The sequence below is a fragment of the Oncorhynchus clarkii genome, chromosome 10, assembly GCF_045791955.1.
Source record: "Oncorhynchus clarkii lewisi isolate Uvic-CL-2024 chromosome 10, UVic_Ocla_1.0, whole genome shotgun sequence".
Lineage (NCBI taxonomy): Eukaryota > Metazoa > Chordata > Actinopteri > Salmoniformes > Salmonidae > Oncorhynchus > Oncorhynchus clarkii.
In genome coordinates, this window is record NC_092156.1 from 42,401,039 (window position 1) to 42,425,892 (window position 24,854).

The 24,854-nt window shown below is 42.9% G+C and overlaps 2 protein-coding genes and 3 non-coding genes across 8 annotated transcripts; 4 read left to right on the forward strand and 1 right to left on the reverse strand.

The window, feature by feature from the left end:
- The first annotated feature begins 577 nt into the window (after nucleotides 1–577).
- Nucleotides 578–711, forward strand: LOC139419840 (U8 small nucleolar RNA). Its single transcript, XR_011635452.1, has one exon. It is a non-coding gene; the product is annotated as a U8 small nucleolar RNA (small nucleolar RNA).
- Nucleotides 712–1,102: 391 nt separating this feature from the next.
- trnas-gcu (transfer RNA serine (anticodon GCU)) lies at nucleotides 1,103–1,184 on the forward strand. Its single transcript has one exon. It is a non-coding gene; the product is annotated as a tRNA-Ser (tRNA).
- A 543-nt stretch (nucleotides 1,185–1,727) lies between these two features.
- On the forward strand, nucleotides 1,728–1,801 carry trnat-agu (transfer RNA threonine (anticodon AGU)). The gene has a single exon. It is a non-coding gene; the product is annotated as a tRNA-Thr (tRNA).
- An 852-nt stretch (nucleotides 1,802–2,653) lies between these two features.
- LOC139418499 (NHS-like protein 3) lies at nucleotides 2,654–11,303 on the reverse strand. 2 transcript variants are annotated; one of them, XM_071168020.1, is made up of 6 exons: nucleotides 10,930–11,303; nucleotides 9,919–10,017; nucleotides 5,856–5,913; nucleotides 5,596–5,628; nucleotides 5,269–5,420; nucleotides 2,654–5,079 (listed from the first exon to the last, which is right to left on the reverse strand). In XM_071168020.1, exons 3-6 carry the CDS (start codon nucleotides 5,902–5,904, stop codon nucleotides 4,354–4,356), a joined length of 960 nt encoding a protein of 319 aa, XP_071024121.1. In that variant the 5' UTR covers nucleotides 5,905–5,913; nucleotides 9,919–10,017; nucleotides 10,930–11,303; the 3' UTR covers nucleotides 2,654–4,353. The 2 variants fall into 2 exon arrangements, with proteins under 2 accessions (XP_071024121.1, XP_071024122.1); XM_071168021.1 differs by lacking the exons at nucleotides 9,919–10,017; nucleotides 10,930–11,303 and adding an exon at nucleotides 7,973–8,064 and having other exon boundaries at nucleotides 3,778–5,079.
- A 1,185-nt stretch (nucleotides 11,304–12,488) lies between these two features.
- LOC139418501 (trimethyllysine dioxygenase, mitochondrial-like) lies at nucleotides 12,489–23,267 on the forward strand. Of its 3 annotated transcripts, XM_071168023.1 has the most exons (8): nucleotides 12,489–12,539; nucleotides 12,910–13,087; nucleotides 15,589–15,765; nucleotides 16,196–16,475; nucleotides 19,328–19,447; nucleotides 20,059–20,295; nucleotides 20,650–20,788; nucleotides 20,963–23,267. In XM_071168023.1, the coding sequence occupies exons 2-8, from the start codon at nucleotides 12,913–12,915 to the stop codon at nucleotides 21,092–21,094; spliced, it is 1,260 nt and encodes a 419-aa protein (XP_071024124.1). In that variant the 5' UTR covers nucleotides 12,489–12,539; nucleotides 12,910–12,912; the 3' UTR covers nucleotides 21,095–23,267. The 3 variants fall into 3 exon arrangements, with proteins under 3 accessions (XP_071024124.1, XP_071024125.1, XP_071024123.1); XM_071168024.1 differs by lacking the exons at nucleotides 12,489–12,539; nucleotides 19,328–19,447; nucleotides 20,059–20,295 and adding exons at nucleotides 17,329–17,448; nucleotides 18,060–18,296 and having other exon boundaries at nucleotides 12,763–13,087; nucleotides 20,963–23,265; XM_071168022.1 differs by lacking the exon at nucleotides 12,489–12,539 and having other exon boundaries at nucleotides 12,781–13,087.
- Nucleotides 23,268–24,854: the final 1,587 nt, after the last annotated feature.

Genomic DNA, 24,854 nt, shown 5'->3' on the forward strand with positions numbered 1-24,854 from the left:
AGCAAGTGCAATGTTCTTTGGAGCAACACAGTCTTGTAAATGATTTGGTGTGGTGATGTCGTTTTACTTACCTGCCGCGTGGAGCAGCAACCACTCGCTGCTAAAGCGGAAAACCTTTGCTGTCACGAGTGCGGTGTAAGTAATGGAGTAGCAGTCACGATATTTTATTTCCGACCGTTCTCTTTTGTATTTATTCAGCGAAATAACACAGAACATTTGGACAAAGTTCACCACAAAACGTTTGCTTGTAGAAATAGGTTGTTGTCATTAAGATGATAGTACAAACGTGCCACTTTAAAAGCAAATAAGCCAACCAGAGTATGCACCAATGGGAAGGCTGTTGGTCTGAGGTTATGCTAATATTTGCCGCAAAGCATTCTCAAATAAGTAAAAGATACCGACTTTCCATGACATGTACGTAAATGTAACGATAGGGATACAAAATACACATTTGTGTAGGACTGACATGGAATTATAGTTTGAAATGTATCAGCATCGGCAAAAATGTAATATTTTAACCATGATCTAAAATTAGTTGCCTCGCATTCTTGACCATTGCTGCCATTGGATTAAAGTATCGTCAGTGAGGTACATCCTTACCTGTTACTTCAGTAATGAAGTATCAGAACATGATGAATGGAATTTGATGAGAAATGATTATTCTCACCTGATCTTCGGAGAACTACAACACTCCGATGATCCCGTTCTGATTAGCTGACGATCTAATAACTATTGTGAAAGTAAACCTATAGTTCTGTGCGCATGCTGCCATCTTCAAATGTATGTTGAACAAGCCTTCCGCCCACTCCCTTCAAAATACTGCTTCCAATTGTGATACTGTATGAATCAAATACAATGTTATTGGTCACAAACACATGGTTAGCAGATGTTAATGCGAGTGTAGCGAAATGCTTGTGCTTCTCGTTCCGACAGTGCAGAAATATCTAACAAGTAATCTAACAAATTCACAACAACTACCAGGAGATTTGACCTCTAATGGCAATTGGGAAATATAGTTGACAACTCAAATGTGATACTCAGAATGATTTCTGTGTATGATGTATTTTCCATAATATGGTACTGGAACAGCTTTCATACATGCGACGAGGTGGCCGAGTGGTTAAGGCGATGGACTGCTAATCCATTGTGCTCTGCACGCGTGGGTTCGAATCCCATCCTCGTCGTTAGGAGAGATTTTGTCATTGATGGAAGATTTGTAATAGGAGTTTATTTCCCCGCTAAACGCGTTTACTACTACTAAAAGGGTTCCAATCATTGCGGACCTGACTGTATCATTTCTCTCCCTCATGAGAAGTAACAAGTAACTGTAGACCAGCCAAATAGTGAGTGTGTTTTCAATGATAACAATTTGGTTTATGATTTATTAAGTGATTAAAACATGTCATTCTGTTACAAACACTACTCCACGGCGATAGACGATTGGGGGCTCGTTTGCGTGGTCTACGCTTACGTACCTAGAATTCTACTCGAGTATTTAAGAAAATGTGTTTGATATGTTTGAAAATAATATTTGGATTCGGAGCTGTATAGTGAAATGTAATTTAATGTAGGCCTAATCACAAACATACAACCAGGCTGTATCCATGAGTTAAATGTTCTATATTTGACTAATTTACAGGCTAAATCATTTAGTCACCATTAAAATAGCAGTCGGATTCAGTTTCGTACAACGTACAAAGAAACACTCCGCTCACAGATTTTCAGGCGGTGCCGTGGCTTAGATGGTTAAAGCGCCTGTCTAGTAAACAGGAGATCCTGAGTTCGAATCTCAGCGGTGCCTTTTACCTTTATCCACTTGATTGAGTTATAAAGGGTGTATGAAGTAACAGTCACCAATTCAATTCAGAAATGCAAGTGTCAGGTAGAGTAAGTACTAGGTGCTTTGCAGTTTAACAATCTATATTTCTTCTTCTTGTTTTGTCGCACAAACTGAAATTAGGGTTTACTGCATAGTGCATCTTTAACTGAATGACAACGGAGACAGCATACAATAGGCCTCGTCTTCGAGAAATGCTCCTCAGAGCCAGATGCTGATGACAGGTTGCCCAATGCTGGTTAGAAGTGGTTAGGTGTGCTTTTTCGCTAACCCTTTTTCCTAACCTGCTACGTTATTTCTCCTAACAATTTCATTGATTGCAGTTTTAGATTGGATGTATGTAGCGAATATAGACCGGCCGACTAATTGGAGTCGTCAGGCGACATATTTACATGATACTACAGCGCTTGATTAAGTGAACCCATGACCCTAGGATCACCGCGAGAAATGCTATTAAAACTCATATGGCAGCGGCGGAATTCGAAAACACGCCTCCAGAGACTGTAGCCTAAATCCAGCGCCATAGACTGCTCAGAGGTGAAAAGTAAAAACAATACTAATAACTAAATATAAACTATGCACAGGTAGCTACTTAATAACATTATACATACTCACACACAAATTCATCCTGCCAATTTCCCACTCATAATACTCTAGCATAGTGTGTTACACTTTAGAAAATGCGATCACTACACATTTACTAAATATTCCAGTCTATTTTCCTAACACTGTCCAGAGAACTGGATTCATTTTCTGTTTCTCACCACTGGAGAGCGCCCTTTGACCACAATCAATATGACTATATACAGTGAATTCAGAAAGTATTCAGACCCCTTAATTTATTCCACGTCACGTTATTACATTTTAGAATAAGGCTGTAACGTATTTATTTTTTAAATCATCACACTACACACACAATACCCCACAATGACAAAGCAAAAACTGTTTTTTTTAAAGAAATGTTAACAAATGTATTCAAAATAAAAAACAAATAGCTTATTTACATAAGTATTCAGACCCTTTGCTATGAGACTCGAAATTGAGCTCAGATGTATCCTGTTTCAATTGATCATCCTTGAGACGTTTCTACAACTTGATACGAGTCTCAGACCATGAGAAACAAGATTCTCTGGTCTGATAAAACCAAGATTGAACTCTTTGGCCTGAATGCCAAGCGTCAAGTCTGGAGGAAAGCAGGCACCGCTCATCACCTGGCTAATACCATCCCTCCGGAGAAGCATGATGGTGGCAGCAAAATGCTGTGGGGATGTTTTTCAGCGGCAGGGACTGGGAGACTAGTCAGGATCGAGGGAAAGATGAATGGAGCAAAGTACAGAGAGATCCTTGATGAAAACCTGCGTCAGAGCGCTCAGACTGGGGCGAAGGTTCACCTTCCAACAGGACAACGACCCTAAGCACACAGCCAAGACAATGCAGGAGTGCCTTCGGGACAAGTCTCATGTCCTTGAGTGGCCCAACCAGAGCCCGGACTTGAACCCGATCTAACATCTCGGGAGAGACCTGAAAATAGCTGTACAGCAGCGCTCCCCATCCAACCTGACAGAGCTTGAGAGGATCTGCAGAGAATGGGGAAAAACTCCTCAAATACAGGTGTAGCGTCATACCCAAGAAGACTCAAGGCTGTAATCGCTGCAAGGGGTGCATCAACAAAGTACTGAGTAAAGGGTCTGAATACTTATGTAAATGTCAAATTTTAGTTGTATATTTTTTATACATTTGTTGTGAATAAAAACCTGTTTTTGCTTTGTCATTATGAGGTATTGTGTGTAGATTGATGGGGGAAAAAAATGACTAAAACCATTTTAACAAAATGTGGAAAAAGTGAAGGGGTCTGAATACTTTCCAAATGCACTGTATACACTGTGTACAAATCAGGAACACCTGCTCTTTTCATGACAAACTGACCACATGAATTCAGGTGAAAGCTATGATCCTTTATTGATGTCACTTGTTAAATCCACTTCAAATCAGTGTAGATGAAGGGGAGGAGACAGGTTAAATAATCATTTTTAAGCCTTGAGATAATTGAGACATGGATTGTGTATGTGTTCCATTCAGAGGGTGAATGGAGAAGACAAATGATTTGAGTGCTTTTGAACGGGGTATGGTAGTCGGAGCCAGGAACACCGGTTTGAGTGTTTCAAGAACTGCAACGCTGCTGGGTTTTTCACGCTCAACAGTTTCCCGTGTGTATCAAAAGGACATCCAGCCAACATGACACAACTGTGTCTGTGGAACGCTTTCAACACCTCGTAGAGTCCACACCCAGACAAATGTCCTAATGTTAAGGAAAATAACAGGCTCACATACACACGTTGAATACAATATTTTGTCAGGCTTGTCTCTAAAACTGAAACCATATTCTCTGATGAAGTGAAAAAGTGTCATACTTGGAGGGAAATTGCATTAATAAAAAAGTTATGGTTTTGTTCTACCTGTATTTGTTTACTGTAAACTAACACTACTGTATGTCAATTTTATGTTGTTTTATTCATCTACTGCGGGTCAGGGGCTTGGTCAGAATAGCGGTAAGGGTCAAATATGTCATGCCGAAAATCACGCAGGTCAAAAGGTGTTTTGGTCTCCTCAAGAGCAACGTCTTCCTTCACCTCCTTCTCCACAACAACGGGGAGTGTATGGGGTGGTGGTAGTGGCTCAGTCGCCTTGACAGGGCGAGGTGGGTGATCGATGAGGCAGTCAGGGTCCCAGTAAGGGTCACAGTCATACTCCATCCCTTTAATGACGATGGGAGGAGGACGAGGAGGTTGGAGAGACTTCTTAGGAGATCGTGGAGGTGGTGCTTCAACAGCTGGCTCCAGAGGTGCTGCAGGAGCTGGCTCCAGAGGTGCTGCAGGAGCTGGCTCCATAGGTACAGCAGCAATGACCACCTTACCAGTTTGGGGTTTGCAGGCAGGGTTGTAGCGTGGGTCACAGAGGACTGGGATGGCCCCTGCAGGCAGGTAGACGATGTGAGCTTTACAGAGGGGGTCTTTGGGGTTACACAGATACAGGACGTCAGTCTTAGTAAAAGAAAGTGGTGCTTGGGTAGTAGGAGTGGGCTGAGTGGTATCAGGCAGCGTGGTGGTAGTAGGAGCTATGGTGGTGGGTGGTGGGGTTATCACACCCAGGGCATTCTGGTAGCTGGAGGCGTCTGGCCCATAGACCTGCTCCAGGTGACGCATCTGCTGATACAGCATCCTGATCCTGTCAATCTCATACAGCTGGGAGGAATATAGAGAGAGATCCACACAGGGTTTGAGAATGAGAGAGGGAGGGAAATAGAAAATAAGTGATCAGGTGGGTTGAGGAATGGGCAGGTGAAAATAACCTGTATTAAATTCTGTTTAACATTCATTAAAGTGATGAAAAATCTGCTAGGGAGTGTCTCATGATTTGCTCCCTTTACTCACTCCTTCAATATGGCCGATGCTGTTGTAGAATTTGTAGTAGGACTGGAAGTCAGGCGTGCCGCGGTGCCACTTGTGATCGACGTTCCGTTTGGGGCGTGACTGAGACAGGAAGCCACGAGCCTGGGCAGAGTCGATGCTGACCTCCCTCACAGCTGCATTTAATGGCAGGAACCATGGTGGAAGAGAGTGGGATGGAGAAAACACATTCAGGAAAAATAATGAAACCTTTATTTCTTGCATGTGCGAACACTCGCGCAAGTCAAACATAAATCAAAGATTGGGTTACGCAGTAAAACAAGCACGTGCCATTGTTGTATTTTCTTTTACCTCTAGCCTTCAGTGGTGTAGCATCCAGCAAACCTGCAGAGCGGGATAAGGGATAGAGGATACCACAGGGTCAGAGGTGTTGAGAGGGGTCTTGCTGCAGAAATCTCTGCAGACTCAGAAGTTTAGGAAAACTTTATAACTTTCTATTTCATAAAATCTGTTTGCGTTATACCGTTTTCAATAGAAAGCTATGCCCCCGTTATATACGCTATATTTAGTTGCCAACTCGGCATACATGTTGGTTTCGAGTGGAAACAGACCTGGGAGTAGGCAACATAGTGTCCCCGTCAGGAGAACCTGAGAAATCATCCTTGCCACCTGGAAAACACAGACTGGTGTAAAATACAGTAGGAATTCTATTTTCTTCTTCTTTGATCATAGAACACAGACACTTGCTGTTCACTTAGTAGCTGTATTGGCACATTGGATGATAAACTGACTAGTTTCTTTCACATTTGAAACTACCTACATCAAAATATCCTTTCATTTTTATCAGACTACACAGAAAGCTTTCAATTTACCACATGAATCAATTAAATCACCTGTCCACCTTTTAATAGATTAATTACATTACACATGACCCTAAACTGACAAGTTAAACCTTGACTGAGCAGCAATGATATTTTATATAGAATATAAAGATCTTCCCACTTCACTCCAGGAAAGGGTCGTGCTCAAGCTTATGTCCACAGCATCAATTAACTAATTTAAAGAAATCCTGTTTTAGACCCACGATCAATCATTGATGCATGCAATCAAACGTCCCCTTATACAATAATGATAAATATATGAATTGAATTAACCTAGTCAGGCCTCTTGACCAGCCTAATGATCAAAGCACATATTATATGAAGCAGATCATTTTCAAATAATTTTCTTACTCGCCTGTACTCGTATCTCTTCACAGCCCAGTGTCAGTTTGAGACAACTTTACAGTTCATAAATACTGAACTCAATGCCACTCATAATTGGGGTGCTTTCCATTGGCTATTGACCCCAAGAAACTCCACCCCTTGCACCTCTACCATCATTTTCTCCTCGAGACGTGGACATGGTTAAAGCGCTCATTAAGCACTATAATAAGTGTGTACCTGAGGGAATTAACGATAAAATGGAAACTTCAAATGAAATAGGCTTACAACTCGTAAAACCGTGACAGCCAGGCACCCGCTGAGGGCAGAAAGTGTGCATGGGGTGGTAGGGGCCCTTGATGTTTTGGCCTCACTACAGCTGCATTTGGTCCTGTTAGAAGTACTCTTCAGAAGAGATACATTGTAGGCTCTCTCTTCATGTCATCTGTATACTAATATGGTATTGCATTAAGATCATCAACTGACACACGTATGCCAAATGAGTTCTAAAATGTCCCAGTACAGAATACTTGAAACTTCTCAACAACTTTTCAAGTTAACCTCTGTTCAGACATATGTTGGACTCCAAGGGGGTAATATTAGCAAAACAGACATTTTCTTGACAAAACCTGCTTGAACAGCAAAATGAACCCCTTCTCTCAAAACAGCTGGGCTTTTCCGTTTTAACTTCTGTTACTTGGCAAGACAAATAATTAGGGTGGGGGTGTAGGGTTGACTTCTGTTTCAAGTAACTAACGCTGAAAAAGGATATCAAAAGTAAGTCTTTACTGCCTTGTCATTTTGTTAGTAACCTGTGACAACACTTTTGTTTCTTTGAGGCAGGCCTGCATCACTAAAAGTCCACCGAGCATAACCACAGAACAACCTTATAGGTCATCATTAGCAGTTTGCACATTCAAATTCTAGGGCACTGACAACTCAAATAGTCTGTATGAGATGGATTAGTATAGAATGCTACTACACACAAACACACAGCAAGCTTCTGCCAAATTGCTGTCAGAGCTCATATTGCGTTACTTAACTATCACACTAAGAGAGACAAATACATTGTACCTCTGCGATCTTTAAGGGAAATACCAGTACCGCGTCATCATGTTCTCTGCCGGGCATTGAGAAAGCACTCGGATAATCACTACCCTCCGTGAACCAGACAGGCAATGTGGCAAGGGGCCACGTCCTTTAATTCTTTACTTTGAGAACAGTCACTAGTATCTAAAAACACCTAAGGAGGAACATTAGGACTATTTGTACACCTACAGAAATTATTTGTATAAAAATGTTTTAACATCAATGGAAAAGGGGAACTGAGGAGTGGCAATATGGCTGTAGGGGCCTTCATCTGGGCTGTAGTCGTGGCATAGGCAGATTCAGAGGCCCCCTGAATGGGCTAGAACCACACTTTTAAGGAGGCAGAGGGGCGTTTAAACAGGTGTGAGGGGAACAGGGCAGGAATCTGAGAAATGCGCTAAAACAGTGGGGAGACCCCGAGAGACACACACACTCACCATAATAATCAAAGAATATCCTGTAGTGATACAGCAGAGGATTATAAACCACTTTCATGGCCAGCATGTCCTGACCAGTCTATCCTCACCCCCTTCAAAGACATACATTGCAAGGAAAATTAGCAGTTGTGTTTTGGGGCACACATTAACATACTACATGACCGCCATTATATGGCAGACAGTGGAAATGTCATATTATATCCTTTAGGAGCACTTCATCATAATACTGCTAAAAGTATTCATTCCCAGCCACGCATGACACCTCTCCCAATGCTCAACATTAGGGATAAAACACAATGTTCAATAGTATTTAGGCTGGGTATCTAAATAACTTTGTGACAACTGCTGATGTAAAAAAGGGCTTTATAAAATACATTTGATTGATACAGTGTAAAAATCTATATGGCATGATGTTCAAAATATGCTATTCGTCACTGGCCTTGGCCACAAGTTGGGATGTTGTAGCTAAGAGAGACTGCTATCCTCCTCAAGACCGAGGGGTCTTGATTACAAAATACCTTCAAGCTACAGTTGAGTTCACTTCATTCTGTGACACTACATTCTTTCCTATTCGACAACAAAACAGAGTCTCAATGCAAGATAGATAGGGTCCAAACAAACACTTTATTTCTGACTTGTTCCTCTAAACATTCACTTCATGTCACATTTCAAATACCTCTCATGTACTGTTTGCCATCTGATCTTACTATCCTCCACTGTACAATCCTTTACAGAAATATGGTTGACATTCTTGCCCTGCCTGTTTTCTGTATGTCACCTCCCATGTTGCCCCCATGGGATCTACTCCAGTGGTCGCGCTCTGCCAGTGCTGTCAGACCGAGACAAGTGCAATGCCTCTTAAGATTGCCGGCAATTGCCCAAGACTCCGCCTCTCAACACAAGCCAGTCTTAGTGGCCCCACTTAGAATGTAAAACCACAAGGAAGCATAGCATGTTCCACGACCAGTTGCACTAAATTCCAATAAATTGGAGAAAATGGTGAAACAAAATGACTCCTGGGCTGTTCAGGGAAAGAGACAAGCTGTGTGACTCTGACAGCTATACTAGCAGCTAAAGGGCCCTTTTTGGGTCAAAGATGAGACAGCAAAGGTGCAAGTCAATATTAGGTTTATTTGTGTTGACAAGGGGTAGTGAGCTAGGAAGGGTGATCAGTTCCAGTTATAGTCAGTTTTGCATGGGTTTGCACAGCGACTCTGAGGTGCACAGGCTGATCACCCAGCAAAGCTGTCCAGAACCAGCAGCAACGTAGTTGGATGTTTTCAAGGGATCTAAAACCTTTGGGAATTCACATCAGAGATACAGCATCTGGGCTGTGCTTTCATTATAGGGCAAAACCCACACTAGAGATCCCTGGCAATGTTATTTGCCGCAACTGCGACCAAGGAATTCCTACCCTCTGGTGGAACTGGATGAGTGGTGCACCCTGTGAGTCAGGAAGTGCTGGTTTTGCAGTAGGTCTGATGAGTTTATCTACCTGCACAAACAGCACTTTTGACACCAATGGGCAAAAACAGCAAGTTCAGTGGATCCCACCATTTATGGGGTGGCAGGCAGCCTAGTGGTTAGAGCGTTGGGCCAGTAACCGAAAGCCAGAAACTATGTAATTGGGAAATTACAATGAAGTGGACTTTCTTTCACCAAAATGTTGGATGACCACGTCAGATTTGAGCAGATAGGACGTCTGCCTTGTGACAGAAGTGCTCACATTGCGGTAGGTTGGACATAACCATTACCTGCACTGTAAGCACTTTATTACATAGCAGACAAGCTCCCCACAAAGCACATTCTCAGTAAACATTGTAAGGCACCAGGGGTCTCAAAACATTAATTTAATGGTATGTAATTAGGGGGTGAAGTGTTAAAAAGATGCAAGCAAAATGTTTATGCATAGACTCTTCCATGTTCCCACAGTCCACAACACTCACCCTTACAAATGGTCGGTAGGGAATTGAAACTAGGCATTGAGTTGGCAGATACAGTTTGTCCCACTGTCTGAATAGACTGCTCCAGGCAAGTTGCAGGTACTGGGGATATAATATTGCATGTTAACATCTGAATAACAAATTATGAATCCACAATATCAAAAATCCATAAATAATGTAACATTGTAAAACATTCGCGTAGCAATGACCATAGCCTCAATCAAACTAATGGAGGAATTGGTGGGTGTGGGGATTGCAGAGGTTGATTGTAAACAAACGTTTTACCCACGTGACCTTCCCTCACCCACATAAAATCCACACGAGGACATCCCTGTAATAGTAAATGTACGCGCTATGAAAAGTTATTAGAGCGCAAATCTATTGCAGAACAGCTAGCTGGCTTCGAGTAAATAGGTTTCAGTGCGCAGTCAATTATTCTCCAAAATACCGAATGTGAAAGCGCACTTTCAAAATTAGCTAATGCACGAGTCAAGACACATTTAGCTATTATGACAAATCAAACAATATAGTTGGGTAAATCTAACTAGATAGACAATCGATCTGTTGATGTAGTTCAGAGCTAAACAAACTTTGGGCTCTTTGAGATTTTCGTCCTTACAAATGCAGCTAATGAAAGGTAACATTTGTGCCACTTTCTTCAGGGGTCTTTACCCTCCTTCCGAAATCTCTTTGTTGCGTAACTAGCTAGCTAGCTAACGATAGCAAGCTGGCTAGTGGCTACACACAATCCGGCGTTTCCACACATTAATCATGATACCGCAAAGTTACAGACAAGTTCCATAGCGGTAATTGCCGAAAGTTAACTAATTTACGCAAACAATTTCTGGTTTGATGGTCAAAGCAACATTGATGCCAGAATAATCCGAAATAGGCGCGCGCATGTCAAAGGCCATCGACAAAGTAAATCCACGCGTTTTATGTCTCACGCAACACAAAAGGACAACCAATTCATTATATTAGTCTTCAACTAGACTAAAACGCAGACTTTCTTACCGGTTGTACGGCTCACTTCTTACAAGTCCAAATTCTTTACAGAACTATTCACACAATTTCACCACTCCACTAACAGCCTATGTTTTTGTAAACAAAGAAGCACATGGCTTCACAGCCATATCTTTTAAACGAAATCAATTTTCCTCCGCTCATCAAATAGTACCGGCACTCCATTTCTCATTTACTGGCTTTTCAGACATGAAAAAAGTAGTTGTTCTTGAGAGACTTCCATCCTATATCAACGAAAGGATACATTGTATATTTTTTTTCAACGAATGTCTTCAAAATGCTGCTTCGATGTTGCAAAACAGGGCGAGGCAAGCCGCGAGTCCTCAGCGGTCATCCCTGTCCGTGCAAACCGGATGGATGGAACCTGTGACGCATAGGGTCAATATGTTTAGAAAATCTGTGGTACGAGACTTTGATTTTACTTTACCTAGCTACAGTATTTGATCATCTTGGGTAAACATTTATCCCTGACACAATTAGCCTTTGTAATATAAGCCCTGAGCCTCAAATACATTTTTTGTTTCAACATTTCAGAACTCGGAACCAAGCTGCATTATGCCAGTCTACCAGAGGGAGGCAGAAGCAAGCACGAGAACTGGAAGACTTACGCCTCGATCACACAGACAGAGCAGTGCATTCTGGTACATTCATTTCCACACGCCTTGAACACACCGACAGAGTTTTGGCATTCTGGTACACCAGAAGCACATTCATTTCCAATGGAACGCTGCGTTTGCTTTGCAGCATTGCGTTGCAGAGGCAGTTGCAGTGCATTCTGTGTGAGGCATACGTTATGCATCAAACTGTATGTGTAGAAGGATTGCCAGAAATGGTAGCAAAAGGTGAATGTTGAACTTTTATTGCACACATATCCAGATGATACTGCGTACCATTTTGAGTTCCTCTCTCGGTGTGATCGAGGCATTAGGTCGTGTACCCCTGCTCAGACATAGCATGCATCAACCAATTGTTGTGTTGCACGTCATTGACTGAGTCATCAAGTGACAGTTTGATATAACATATGATGTGGTTAGTTGATATGTAAAATACCCATCCAGGTGTGGAACGCCTCAATCACACTGACAGTGTTATTTAATTTTGGAGCACCAAAAGTACTTTTATTTCCAATGGAACGCTGTGTTTGCATTGCATTGGCAGTGCGTTCTGTGTGGTGCATAAATTAGATTTATAAAACGTATGCATAAAACTGTATGCGCAGATGGCTTAACAGAAATGGTAGCAGAATGTGTATGTTGTACATCCAAATGATGCTGCACAATAACACTGCTGGTGTGATCAAGGTGTAAAATCTGACATGCGACAGCAACGCCTGGGCAGAGGAACGCGACCTCAAACTGTTTTGTCCCTATTTTATAGCTGCTATACTAGCAGTTCTCAGCAAGGTACGAGGCCAAAGTTTACGATACTGCAACGCTAGCCAGCAAATACTATAAACTACTAGGAAAAATGGAGCAAACTTGTTTAATAATTAAACCCCGCGTAGGCGTTCATCGAAGCAGAAGAAGGTTCACGAAATCTGAATTACAGCCAAGTCACTGTGCTGCTATCAACAGTTGACTGGAATCCACGAGATCTGTTCTGTGAGCATTGTATACTCAGATTATCAAACCATACGAGTTGATTTGTTCTCAATCAAAGCAATTAAGTTGTAGTGTCTTAACACTTAGTACTTATTCATGTAATAAGAAAGACTCTGAATACAAGCAATTGAACTGGAGCTTCACATTTACTCAAAACTAGTTAGTACAAGAATAACATAGAACAACACTGCGCATGACCAAGGGTGCTCTATCCTTAAAGGGGACATCAGTAATTAACAGAACATAACATAAGTATTTCGGCGAATTTATCATTTGTGCAGGAGTCTCTGACGCGAATAATCCACATCAACTGCTGTATATAATTGAGCATCTGTCCAGTGTTCCATCTAAACCAATTTTACATTAACAGATAATGGCTTTGGCTCGGGTGTTTTTCCGTTTACATGGCTATTTGCAACCCATATCGAAAACACAGGCTCCTTTGGTCTCCCGACTCATACGGACCCAGAATGAAGCGAGGTATTGGCAGTGTACTGCTGCTCCACAGTCGACGAGTTGTCACTGGCAACTTCAGGAAGAATGCCTTGGTGAGTGTCTTGACTATTGTTTTTTTTCTTCAAATCTGCGCTTCCCTTTACCAAAGGCTATGGCTATTTGGCATTTAATTCACTCTAGTTTCCTATGTGTTTGTTCAAGTTCAAGTTGTCCATATCAAAAACCATTTTAATCGTCTCGTGCTTCGTAAACAACAGGTGTGGACTAACAGTGAAACTGCTTCCGGGCCCTTCCTAACAATGAAGAGAGAAAGAAAATAGAGAAATAATAAAAAAGTAAAACACGTAATAATAGCTTACCAATGAGTAACGATAACTTGGCTATATACCAGGGGTATGAGTTATTGGCTATATACCAGGGGTATGAGTTAATGGAGGTAGATATGTACAAGAATACTGAACAAAAATATAAATGCAATGATTTTACTGAGTTACAGTTTATATAAGAAAATCAGTCCATTGAAATAAATAAATTAGGACCTAATCTATGGATTTCACATGATTGGGCAGGGATGCAGCAATGGGTGGGCCTAGGAGGGCATAGGTGACCCACTTGGGAGCCAGGCCCACTTACAGGGGAGCCAGGCCCACCCACAGGGGAACCAGGCCAAGCCAATCAGGTTGAGTTTTTTCCCCACAAAAGGGCTTTATTTCATACATAAATAATCCTCAGTTTCACCAGCTGTCCGGGTGGCTGGTCTCAGACGATGAAGAAAAACGATGAAATACGTTTTGTGGACACTCCTGCAGTCACCAGGCTGATTGCAAGCTCCCTCAACTTGAGACATCTGTGCCATTGTGTTGAGTGACAAAATTGCACATTTAAGAGTGGTCTTTTATTGTCCCCAGCACAAGGTGCACCTGTGTAATGATCCTTCTGTTTAATCAGCTTCTTAATATGCCACACCTGTGTGGATTATCTTGGCAAAGGAGAAATTCTCACTAACAGGGATGTAAACAAATTAATGCACTACATTTCAGAGAAATAAGGCTTTTTTGAGTATGGAACATTTCTGGGATCTTTTATTTCATCTCATAAAACATGGGACCAACACTTTACATGTTGCGTTTTATATTTGTGTTCAGTATAACTAGGAATAAAGTGACAGATAGTAAACAGTAGCAGCAGTATATGTGATGAGTCAAAAAAAGGTTGTTCGAAAAGGGGTCAATGCAGTCGTATGGCTTGGGGGTAGATGCTGTTTAGGGTCCTGTTGGTTTCAGACTTGGTGCATCTCTACCGCTTGTCCTGCGATCGCAAAGAGAACAGCCTATGACCTCTATACCAGTGGGTCTGGATGGCATGGAGCTCAGCTACAGTGATGTACTGGGTAGCACCTACCTTCTGTAGCGCCTTGCCAAGTTGTCATACCCAGTGCAGATGCAGCCAGTCAAAATGCTCTCAAAGGTGCAGCTGCAGAACTTTTTAAGGATCTGAGAGTCCATGCCAGGTCTTTTCAGCCTCGTGTTACTTGAGAACCAATGTTGGACTTTCAAATCAAAGTTTATTTGTCACCTGCGCCGAATACAACCAGTGTAGACCTTACAGGGAAATGCTTACTTACAGGCTCTAACCAATAGTGCAAAAAAGGTATTAGGTGAACAATAGGTAAGAAATAAAAACAACAGTAAAAAGACAGTGGAAAAACAGTAGCGAGGTGCGTACAGTAGCAAGGCTATATACAGTAGCGAGGCTATATACAGTAGCGAGGTGCGTACAGTAGCGAGGCTATATACAGTAGCGAGGCTACATACAGACACCGGTTAGTCAAGCTGATTGCGGTAGTATGTACATGTAGATATGGTTAAAGTGACTATGCAGATATAATGAACAGAGAGTAGCAGCAGTGTAAAAGAGGTGTTGGGGAGGTGGCACACAATGCAAATAGTCCGGGTAGTCATTTGATTACCTGTTCAGGAGTCTTATGGCTCGGGGGTAAAAACTGTTGAGAAGCCTTTTTGTCCTAGACTTGGCACTTCGGTACCGCGTGCCATGTGGTAGTAGAGAGAACAGTCTGTGGCTGGGGTCTTTGACAATTTTTAGGGCCTTCCTCTGACACCGCCTTGTGTAGAGGTCCTAGTTGGCAGGCAGCTTAGCCCCAGTGATGTACTGGGCCGTACGCACTACCCTCTGTAGTGCCTTGCGGTCGGAGGCCGAGCAATTGCCGTACCAGGCAGTGATGCAACCAGTCAGGATGCTCTCGATGTTGCAGCTGTAGAACCTTTTGAGAATCTCAGAACCCATGCCAAATCTTTTTAGTTTCCTGGGGGGAATAGGCTTTGTCGTGCCCTCTTCACGACTGTCTTGGTGTGTTTGGACCATTCTAGTTTGTTGTTGATGTGGATACCAAGGAACTTGAAGCTCTCAACCTGCTCCACTACAGCCTCGTCGATGAGTGGAGGCGTACTCGGTCCAATATTGGACTTTAATCTGGTACATTGCTTAGAATAGTGTCTAGACCTGACACTTGACTAGGCCAGTTTCCATATTATACACTAATATTTACTTATAAATCTAACATTTGAATCTTCAGAGCTCAGCTATGGAGGACTTGTGATGCACTTTGACTATGTGTGGCTACGGGATCATTGCCGCTCTGCCTCCTGCTACAACAGCAAGACCAACCAGAGGAACCTAGATACGTCACATGTGGAGCTGAACATATGTCCCGCCAACACCAGGGTGGATGATAAGAATCTCTTCCTCACATGTAAGTCTTGGTTTGAAGATTGCTTTTCTCAACTAAGAGAAAGCCCACATTGTGAAGTAGCCTGGAACTTGACCACTGCCAATCCTGAGATAGTTACTGCATTGTTCAGGGAGACCTTTGCCTCTTGTAAAAGGCTATAATGACATACTGTAGACAGTGTAGACATTGCTACCATATGATTTATTTTACCCTGTAACCATTAAATCCCTTACTCTCGTTGCAATCAGTCATTTCATTTGAGGTCGTATATCTAGGTCTGTTTGATGTCGTCAAAACCTCTAAATCCATTGCCAGTCATTTGATGGTTTTTTATTTCAGCCCATTTCCTTTTTGGCAGCACTGTGATATGCACCTATTGCTACTCATCATTATTTGGAACAGTTATTGAATTGTATAATAGAAGGAATTGTCTTTGATTTGTGTACCCCAGGGCCTGATGGTCATGTGACAAAGTACAACCTGAGTTGGCTGGCTCAGAACAGCTATGAGGGACAGAAGCAGAGTGCCATGCAGCCACGCATCATCTGGAACTCTGACATCTATGCCAATGCCAAGGTGTCCCCTGCCAATTGGGACAAGTTTATGACCTGTGATGATGAACTGAAGAAGTTCCTCAGGAACTTTCTGCTGTATGGCATTGCTTTTGTGGAGGGTGTCCCACCAACTGTTGAGGCCACAGAGACTGTTACCCAGAGGGTCAGCCTCATCAGGTACTGGCCTCTTAGGGAATGGGAAGTGGGTGTTCAGGGGTCTTAAAAGTAGCTGCATACCACCCACCACAATACATACAAACAGAAATGGTTTTAGAATGGGATATTATTTAATAAGGTTAGCTTGTTACAATGCTTGTTACAAAGCAACAGTGCATTTTAAAAATGTATTTGACCTTTGTTTAACTAGGCAAGTCAGTTAAGAACCCATTCTTATTTACAATGACGGCCTAGGAACAGTGGGTTAACTGTATTGTTCAGGGGCAGAATGACAGATTTTTAATTCAATCTAACATTCAATCTAGCAACCTTTCGGTTACTAGCCCAACGCTCTAACCACTAGGCTACCTGCTACAGAGAAGATGTTGGTTTCCTTAATTAACAACAAGCCCTTGATACTTTTGCCAAGTGAACATGCACAACAAACTTTTCTCAGCACTTAGAATGGAGTGTGGATTTGTCAAAGAGGAGAAGAGAGAGTAGTGGTACTGCCTTCTCATTAATCCATAGGTGGTGTGGTTTTGAAGTTTCCAATGCCTGAACCAGCACACTAATCCCTCTTTATACTAGACTCTAATTTGGGGTGACAAGGAGGGAAGGGAGGGAGGAAAAAGTGTGTTAGAAGAAATGCATTGCACATGGTTGCCAGATGAGGCCATTCTTCTAGTCCAGTAACACTGTTTGGCCATCAGAAGTAATCGCCCTCCTTCTGACACCCCAAAAAAACAAAAGATAACTCTTTGGAGTAAAGTTGCCATTATAAACATGTTTGAATTGTTCTTGTATAGTGTTGTCGATATTCTTTTTGAGACGGCAGACTCTACTTTGTGTTTTCATTCCTGTTTCCTATAAGGGAGACTATGTATGGCAAGATGTGGAACTTCACTTCAGATTTCTCCCGAGGAGACACTGCCTACACCAAACTGGCCCTGGACCGTCACACAGACACCTCATACTTCCAGGAACCTTGTGGGTACGTATTCAGAAGATGTTCACACACGGATGGGTGTTAATTGTTTGAGTTATCATGGCAGGTCAATTTAGCACGGCAGCACACATGCTGATCTGTATCTTGGTTAGGTTGAGATTCCTCTTCAGATGCAGACACGTTAGACATCTATGTAGGTTATTGTGTTAGGTGATTACAATGATGTGGTCCTCTGTAGCTGAGTTGAGAGAGCATGGTGCTTGCTACGCCAGGATAGTGGGTTCGATTCCCGGGACCACCCATACTTTAAATGTATGCACGCATGACTGTCAGTCCCTTAGGATAAAAGCGTCTGCTAAATTGAATATATATTGTTAGTTAAATGGACAGTTTTAACAACAGGTTCAGCATTGTGGAACAGTCCATTCCTTTTGGAAGCTGCAGTTTGACACTGTTTCAACACCGGTTTATGGCTTTTTTTAACTGATAAGATGCAAGGCAGATGCACGTTGCTATGGCACAGATTTCTTGAATCTTGATAAAACAAGATATAGTGTGATAGGCTCCACCTTGGTGTCCCATGAAATGACAGGGCAATGCGCCATCTATTGGGCATTTCATGACATCATGTGACTTACTTTGACTTTGAATTACAGGATACAAGTGTTCCATTGCCTTAAACACGAGGGAACGGGAGGAAGAACACTACTCGTGGATGGATTCTATTCTGCAGACCAAGTACTCCAGAAGACACCTGACAACTTTGAGCTGCTAGCACGGGTGCCTATCAAGCATGAGTACATTGAAAATGTCAGCGACCACCGCAACCACATGATAGGCATCGGCCCTGTGCTCAACGTGTATCCCTGGAACAATGAGGTGTACATGATCCGGTATGACCAGTCTGTTTTCATTTGAGATGTGAATGTCTCCCTGAATGTCTTGCTTTAAACATATCTTCCATTGTCATCTTAGGCCATACAACCTCTAACCAGTATTTGTTAGCTATTAATTCACAATGTTGTACACATTTGAGAAATGCTACACCCATCAATATGAATTAAGTCCCTTGGGAGGGTTCTTTGTGGGAAGCTCAGGATCTTTTGCTCATAATAAAAAATAATAGTGTATACAGCGTAACACTTGTTAATCCAGAGCTAGATCCTTTGAGCTCAATGTTATGAATAAGGTAAGCTTGTTACAATGCTTGTTACAAAGCAACAGTGCATTTTAAAAATGTATTTGACCTTTGTTTAACTAGGCAAGTCAGTTAAGAACCCATTCTTATTTACAATGACGGCCTAGGAACAGTGGGTTAACTGTATTGTTCAGGGGCAGAATGACAGATTTTTAATTCAATCTAACATTCAATCTAGCAACCTTTCGGTTACTAGCCCAACGCTCTAACCACTAGGCTACCTGCTACAGAGAAGATGTTGGTTTCCTTAATTAACAACAAGCCCTTGATACTTTTGCCAAGTGAACATGCACAACAAACTTTTCTCAGCACTTAGATTGGAGTGTGGATTTGTCAAAGAGGAGAAGAGAGAGTAGTGGTACTGCCTTCTCATTAATCCATAGGTGGTGTGGTTTTGAAGTTTCCAATGCCTGAACCAGCACACTAATCCCTCTTTATACTAGACTCTAATTTGGGGTGACAAGGAGGGAAGGGAGGGAGGAAAAAGTGTGTTAGAAGAAATGCATTGCACATGGTTGCCAGATGAGGCCATTCTTCTAGTCCAGTAACACTGTTTGGCCATCAGAAGTAATCGCCCTCCTTCTGACACCCCAAAAAAACAAAAGATAACTCTTTGGAGTAAAGTTGCCATTATAAACATGTTTGAATTGTTCTTGTATAGTGTTGTCGATATTCTTTTTGAGACGGCAGACTCTACTTTGTGTTTTCATTCCTGTTTCCTATAAGGGAGACTATGTATGGCAAGATGTGGAACTTCACTTCAGATTTCTCCCGAGGAGACACTGCCTACACCAAACTGGCCCTGGACCGTCACACAGACACCTCATACTTCCAGGAACCTTGTGGGTACGTATTCAGAAGATGTTCACACACGGATGGGTGTTAATTGTTTGAGTTATCATGGCAGGTCAATTTAGCACGGCAGCACACATGCTGATCTGTATCTTGGTTAGGTTGAGATTCCTCTTCAGATGCAGACACGTTAGACATCTATGTAGGTTATTGTGTTAGGTGATTACAATGATGTGGTCCTCTGTAGCTGAGTTGAGAGAGCATGGTGCTTGCTACGCCAGGATAGTGGGTTCGATTCCCGGGACCACCCATACTTTAAATGTATGCACGCATGACTGTCAGTCCCTTAGGATAAAAGCGTCTGCTAAATTGAATATATATTGTTAGTTAAATGGACAGTTTTAACAACAGGTTCAGCATTGTGGAACAGTCCATTCCTTTTGGAAGCTGCAGTTTGACACTGTTTCAACACCGGTTTATGGCTTTTTTTAACTGATAAGATGCAAGGCAGATGCACGTTGCTATGGCACAGATTTCTTGAATCTTGATAAAACAAGATATAGTGTGATAGGCTCCACCTTGGTGTCCCATGAAATGACAGGGCAATGCGCCATCTATTGGGCATTTCATGACATCATGTGACTTACTTTGACTTTGAATTACAGGATACAAGTGTTCCATTGCCTTAAACACGAGGGAACGGGAGGAAGAACACTACTCGTGGATGGATTCTATTCTGCAGACCAAGTACTCCAGAAGACACCTGACAACTTTGAGCTGCTAGCACGGGTGCCTATCAAGCATGAGTACATTGAAAATGTCAGCGACCACCGCAACCACATGATAGGCATCGGCCCTGTGCTCAACGTGTATCCCTGGAACAATGAGGTGTACATGATCCGGTATGACCAGTCTGTTTTCATTTGAGATGTGAATGTCTCCCTGAATGTCTTGCTTTAAACATATCTTCCATTGTCATCTTAGGCCATACAACCTCTAACCAGTATTTGTTAGCTATTAATTCACAATGTTGTACACATTTGAGAAATGCTACACCCATCAATATGAATTAAGTCCCTTGGGAGGGTTCTTTGTGGGAAGCTCAGGATCTTTTGCTCATAATAAAAAATAATAGTGTATACAGCGTAACACTTGTTAATCCAGAGCTAGATCCTTTGAGCTCAATGTTATGAATATTTCATCTGATATTGAGGATTAATATGGTATCACCTCCTGCTTGGTTGCCTCTCTCACAGATACAATAACTATGACCGGGCAGTCATAAACACTATCCCCCATGATGTTGTCAATCGATGGTATGTGGCTCACAGACAGTTGACCACAGAGCTGAGGAAGCCAGAGAATGAGTTGTGGGTCAAACTGAAGCCTGGAAAGGTAAGGAAAAAGAGATGCCTTTTCATTGATCTAGACAGAAAGGATTCATCACTACATGTTGATATAAGAGGCGGGTGGGGTACATTCTGAAACCAGGATTGGGTTTCAGGGGATGGGTAATGTACTACAAAATCATACACAAACAATACAGTATGTTCCCTCTTTTTCTGGTAGGTTCTCTTCATTGATAACTGGCGTGTCTTGCATGGTCGGGAGTCCTTCACAGGCCTGCGGCAACTGTGTGGCTGCTACCTGACCAGAGACGACGTCTTGAACACTGCCCGCTCCCTGGGTCTGCAGGCCTGAGTGAAGAAGAGTCTCCAGCCAAAAGCTGCAGTAATTTGGAGATAAAAGCTGCAGCCCTGCTTCTTCAGAATACCATATTATTAAATCAAATCAACAACAAAAAAATCACAGGTGCCGAATACAACAATCCCTTAACCAACAATGCAGTTCAAGAAATAGAGTTAAGAAAATATTTTCTAAATAAAGTAAAAAAAATGTAATCAAAAAGTAACACAATATATTTACATAACAACGAGGCTATATACAGGAAGAACCGGTACCGGGTCAACGTGTGGGGGTACAGGTTAGTCGAGGTAATTTGTAAAGTGACTCTGTATAGATAAGTAACAGTGAGTAGCAGCAGTGTAAAAACAAAGGGGGGGGGGGGGTCAATGTAAATAGTCTGGGTGGCCATTTGATGAATTGTTCAGCAGTCTATGGCTTGGGGTTAGAGGCTTTTAAGGAGCCTTTTGATCCTAGACTTGGCGTTCCAGTACCGTTTGCCGTGTGGTAGCATAGAGAACAGTCTATGGGTGACTGGAGTCTTTTACTATTTTTAAGTGTTTAAGTGAAGAACATGGACTGTGATCTGCATTATGCATGCATATGCTCTTGTTAGAACAACAATCATGTTTTGAACTGGAACTTAACATATTGGCTTTGTTTTAGGGATTAGTTTCTAATATTAAAATATTATAGTATGTCTCAATCACTACAATTACCAGACATTTTGGATTCATGAATTCAGGAACTTTTGCCTTTTTCAATACCCTTTTTCTTGATTTGATTGAATAATCAAACCTTATCCCAGTCTGCTGTTCCCACATGCTTCAAGAGGGCCACCATTGTTCCTGTTCCCAAGAAAGCTAAGGTAACTGAGCTAAACGACTACCGCCCCATAGCACTCACTTCTGTCATCATGAAGTGCTTTGAGAGACTAGTCAAGGACCATATCACCTCCACCCTTACCTGACACCCTAGACCCACTCCAATTTGCTTACCGCCCCAAAAGGTCCACAGACGGCGCAATCACACTGCACTAACCCATCTGGACAAGATGAATATCTATGTGAGAATGCTGTTCATCGACTACAGCTCAGCATTTAACACCATAGTACCCTCCAAACTCGTCATCAAGCTCAAGACCCTGGGTCTCGACCCCACTCTGTGCAACTGGGTACTGGACTTCCTGATGGCCTCCCCCAGGTGGTGAGGGTAGGTAACAACGTCTCCACCCCGCTGATCCTCAACACTGGGGCCCCACAAGGGTGCGTTCTGAGCCCTATCCCTACCCTGTCAGTAATGGAGAGGGTAGTAAGTTTTAAGTTCCTCGGCGTACACACCACGGACAAACTGTATTGGTCCACCCACACAGACAGCGTAGCGAAGAACGCGCAGCAGCACCTCTTCAACCTCAGGAGGCTGAAGAAATTTGGCTTGTCACCAAAAGCACTCACAAACTTTTACAGATGCACAATCGAGAGCATCCTGTCGGGCTGTATCACCGCCTGGTACGGCAACTGCTCCGCCCACAACCGTAAGGCTCTCCAGAGGGTATTGAGGTCTGCACAACGCATCACCGGGGGCAAACTACCTGCCCTACAGGACACCTACACCACCCGATGTCACAGGAAGGCCATAAAGATCATCAAGGACAACAACCACCCGAGCCACTGCCTGTTCACCCCGCTATCATCCAGAAGGCGAGGTCAGTACAGATGCATCAAAGCAGGGACCGAGAGACTGAAAAACAGCTTCTATCTCAAGGCCATCAGACTGTTAAACAGCCACCACTAACATTGAGTGGCTGCTGCCAACACACTGACTCAACTCCAGCCACTTTAATAATGGAAAAATTAATACATTTTATATATCACTAGCCACTTTAAACAATGCCACTTAATATGTTTACACACCCTACATTACTCATCTCATATGTATATACTGTACTCTATACCATCTACTGTATCTTGCCTATGATGTTCTGTACCATCACTCATTCATATATTTTTATGTACATATTCTTCATCCTTTATACTTGTGTGTATAAGGTAGTTGTTGTGAAATTGTTAGGTTAGATGACTCGTTGGTTATTACTGCATTGTCGGAACTAGAAGCACAAGCATTTCGCTACACTCGCATTAACATCTGCTAACCATGTGTATGTGACAAATAAAATTTGATTTGATTTCTATTCGGTGGCTCTCTTTTGTTGTCATGCAAAGACAGACTGACATGCATTAAAACGTATCCAGCATCAAAGGAACATTTATTTTTTTACGAGTGTCATGCATTCTTTTATAGTTTAATGGTGTTATCACAAAATGTTGAACTCTAATTAGTTGAACTAAAATGTCCTTTTTTTTCCCGTTCTGGTGATTCAATCACGGATTACAAAAAGAAAACCAGCCCCGTCACGGACCAGGATGTCCTGCTCCCAGGCAGACTAAATAACTTTTTTGCCCGCTTTGAGGACAATACAGTGCCACTGACACGGCCCGCAACTAAAACATGCGGACTCTCCTTCACTGCAGCCGACGTGAGGAAAACATTTAAACGTGTCAACCCTCGCAAGGCTGCAGGCCCAGACGGCATCCCCAGCCGCGCCCCCAGAGCATGCGCAGACCAGCTGGCTGGTGTGTTTACGGACATATTCAATCAATCCCTATCCCAGTCTGTTGTGCCCACATGCTTCAAGTGGGCCACCATTGTTCCTGTTCCCAAGAAAGCTAAGGTAACTGAGCTAAACGACTACCGCCCCGTACCACTCACTTCCGTCATCATGAAGTGCTTTGAGAGACTATTCAAGGACCATATCACCTCCACCCTACCTGACACCCTAGACCCACTCCAATTTGCTTACTGCCCAAATAGGTCCACAGACGATGCAATCTCAACCACACTGCACACTGCCCTAACCCATCTGGACAAGAGGAATACCTATGTGAGAATGCTGTTCATCGACTACAGCTTGGCATTTAACACCATAGTGCCCTCCAAGCTCGTCATCAAGCTCGAGACCCTGGGTCTCGACCCCGCCCTGTGCAACTGGGTACTGGACTTCCTGACGGGCCGACCCCAGGTGGTGAGGGTAGGCAACAACATCTCCACCCCGCTGATCCTCAACACTGGTGCCCCACAAGGGTGCGTTCTGAGCCCTCTCCTGTACTCCCTGTTCACCCACGACTACGTGGCCACGCACGCCTCCAACTCAATCATCAAGTTTGCGGACAACAAAACAGTGGTAGGCTTGATTACCAACAACGATGAGACGGCCTACAGGGAGGAGGTGAGGGCCCTCGGAGTGTGGTGTCAGGAAAATAACCTCACACTCAACGTCAACAAAACTAAGGAGATGATTGTGGACTTCAGGAAACAGCAGAGGGAACACCCCCCTATCCACATTGATGGAACAGTAGTGGAGAGGGTAGTAAGTTTTAAGTTCCTCGGCGTACACATCACAGACAAACTGAATTGGTCCACCCACACAGACAGCATCGTGAAGAAGGCGCAGCAGCGCCTCTTCAACCTCAAGAGGCTGAAGAAATTTGGCTTGTCACCAAAAGCACTCACAAACTTCTACAGATGCACAATCGAGAGCATCCTGTCGGGCTGTATCACCGCCTGGTACGGCAACTGCTCCGCCCACAACCGTAAGGCTCTCCAGAGGGTAGTGAGGTCTGCACAACGCATCACCGGGGGCAAACTACCTGCCCTCCAGGACACCTACACCACCCGATGTCACAAGAAGGCCATAAAGATCATCAAGGACAACAACCAC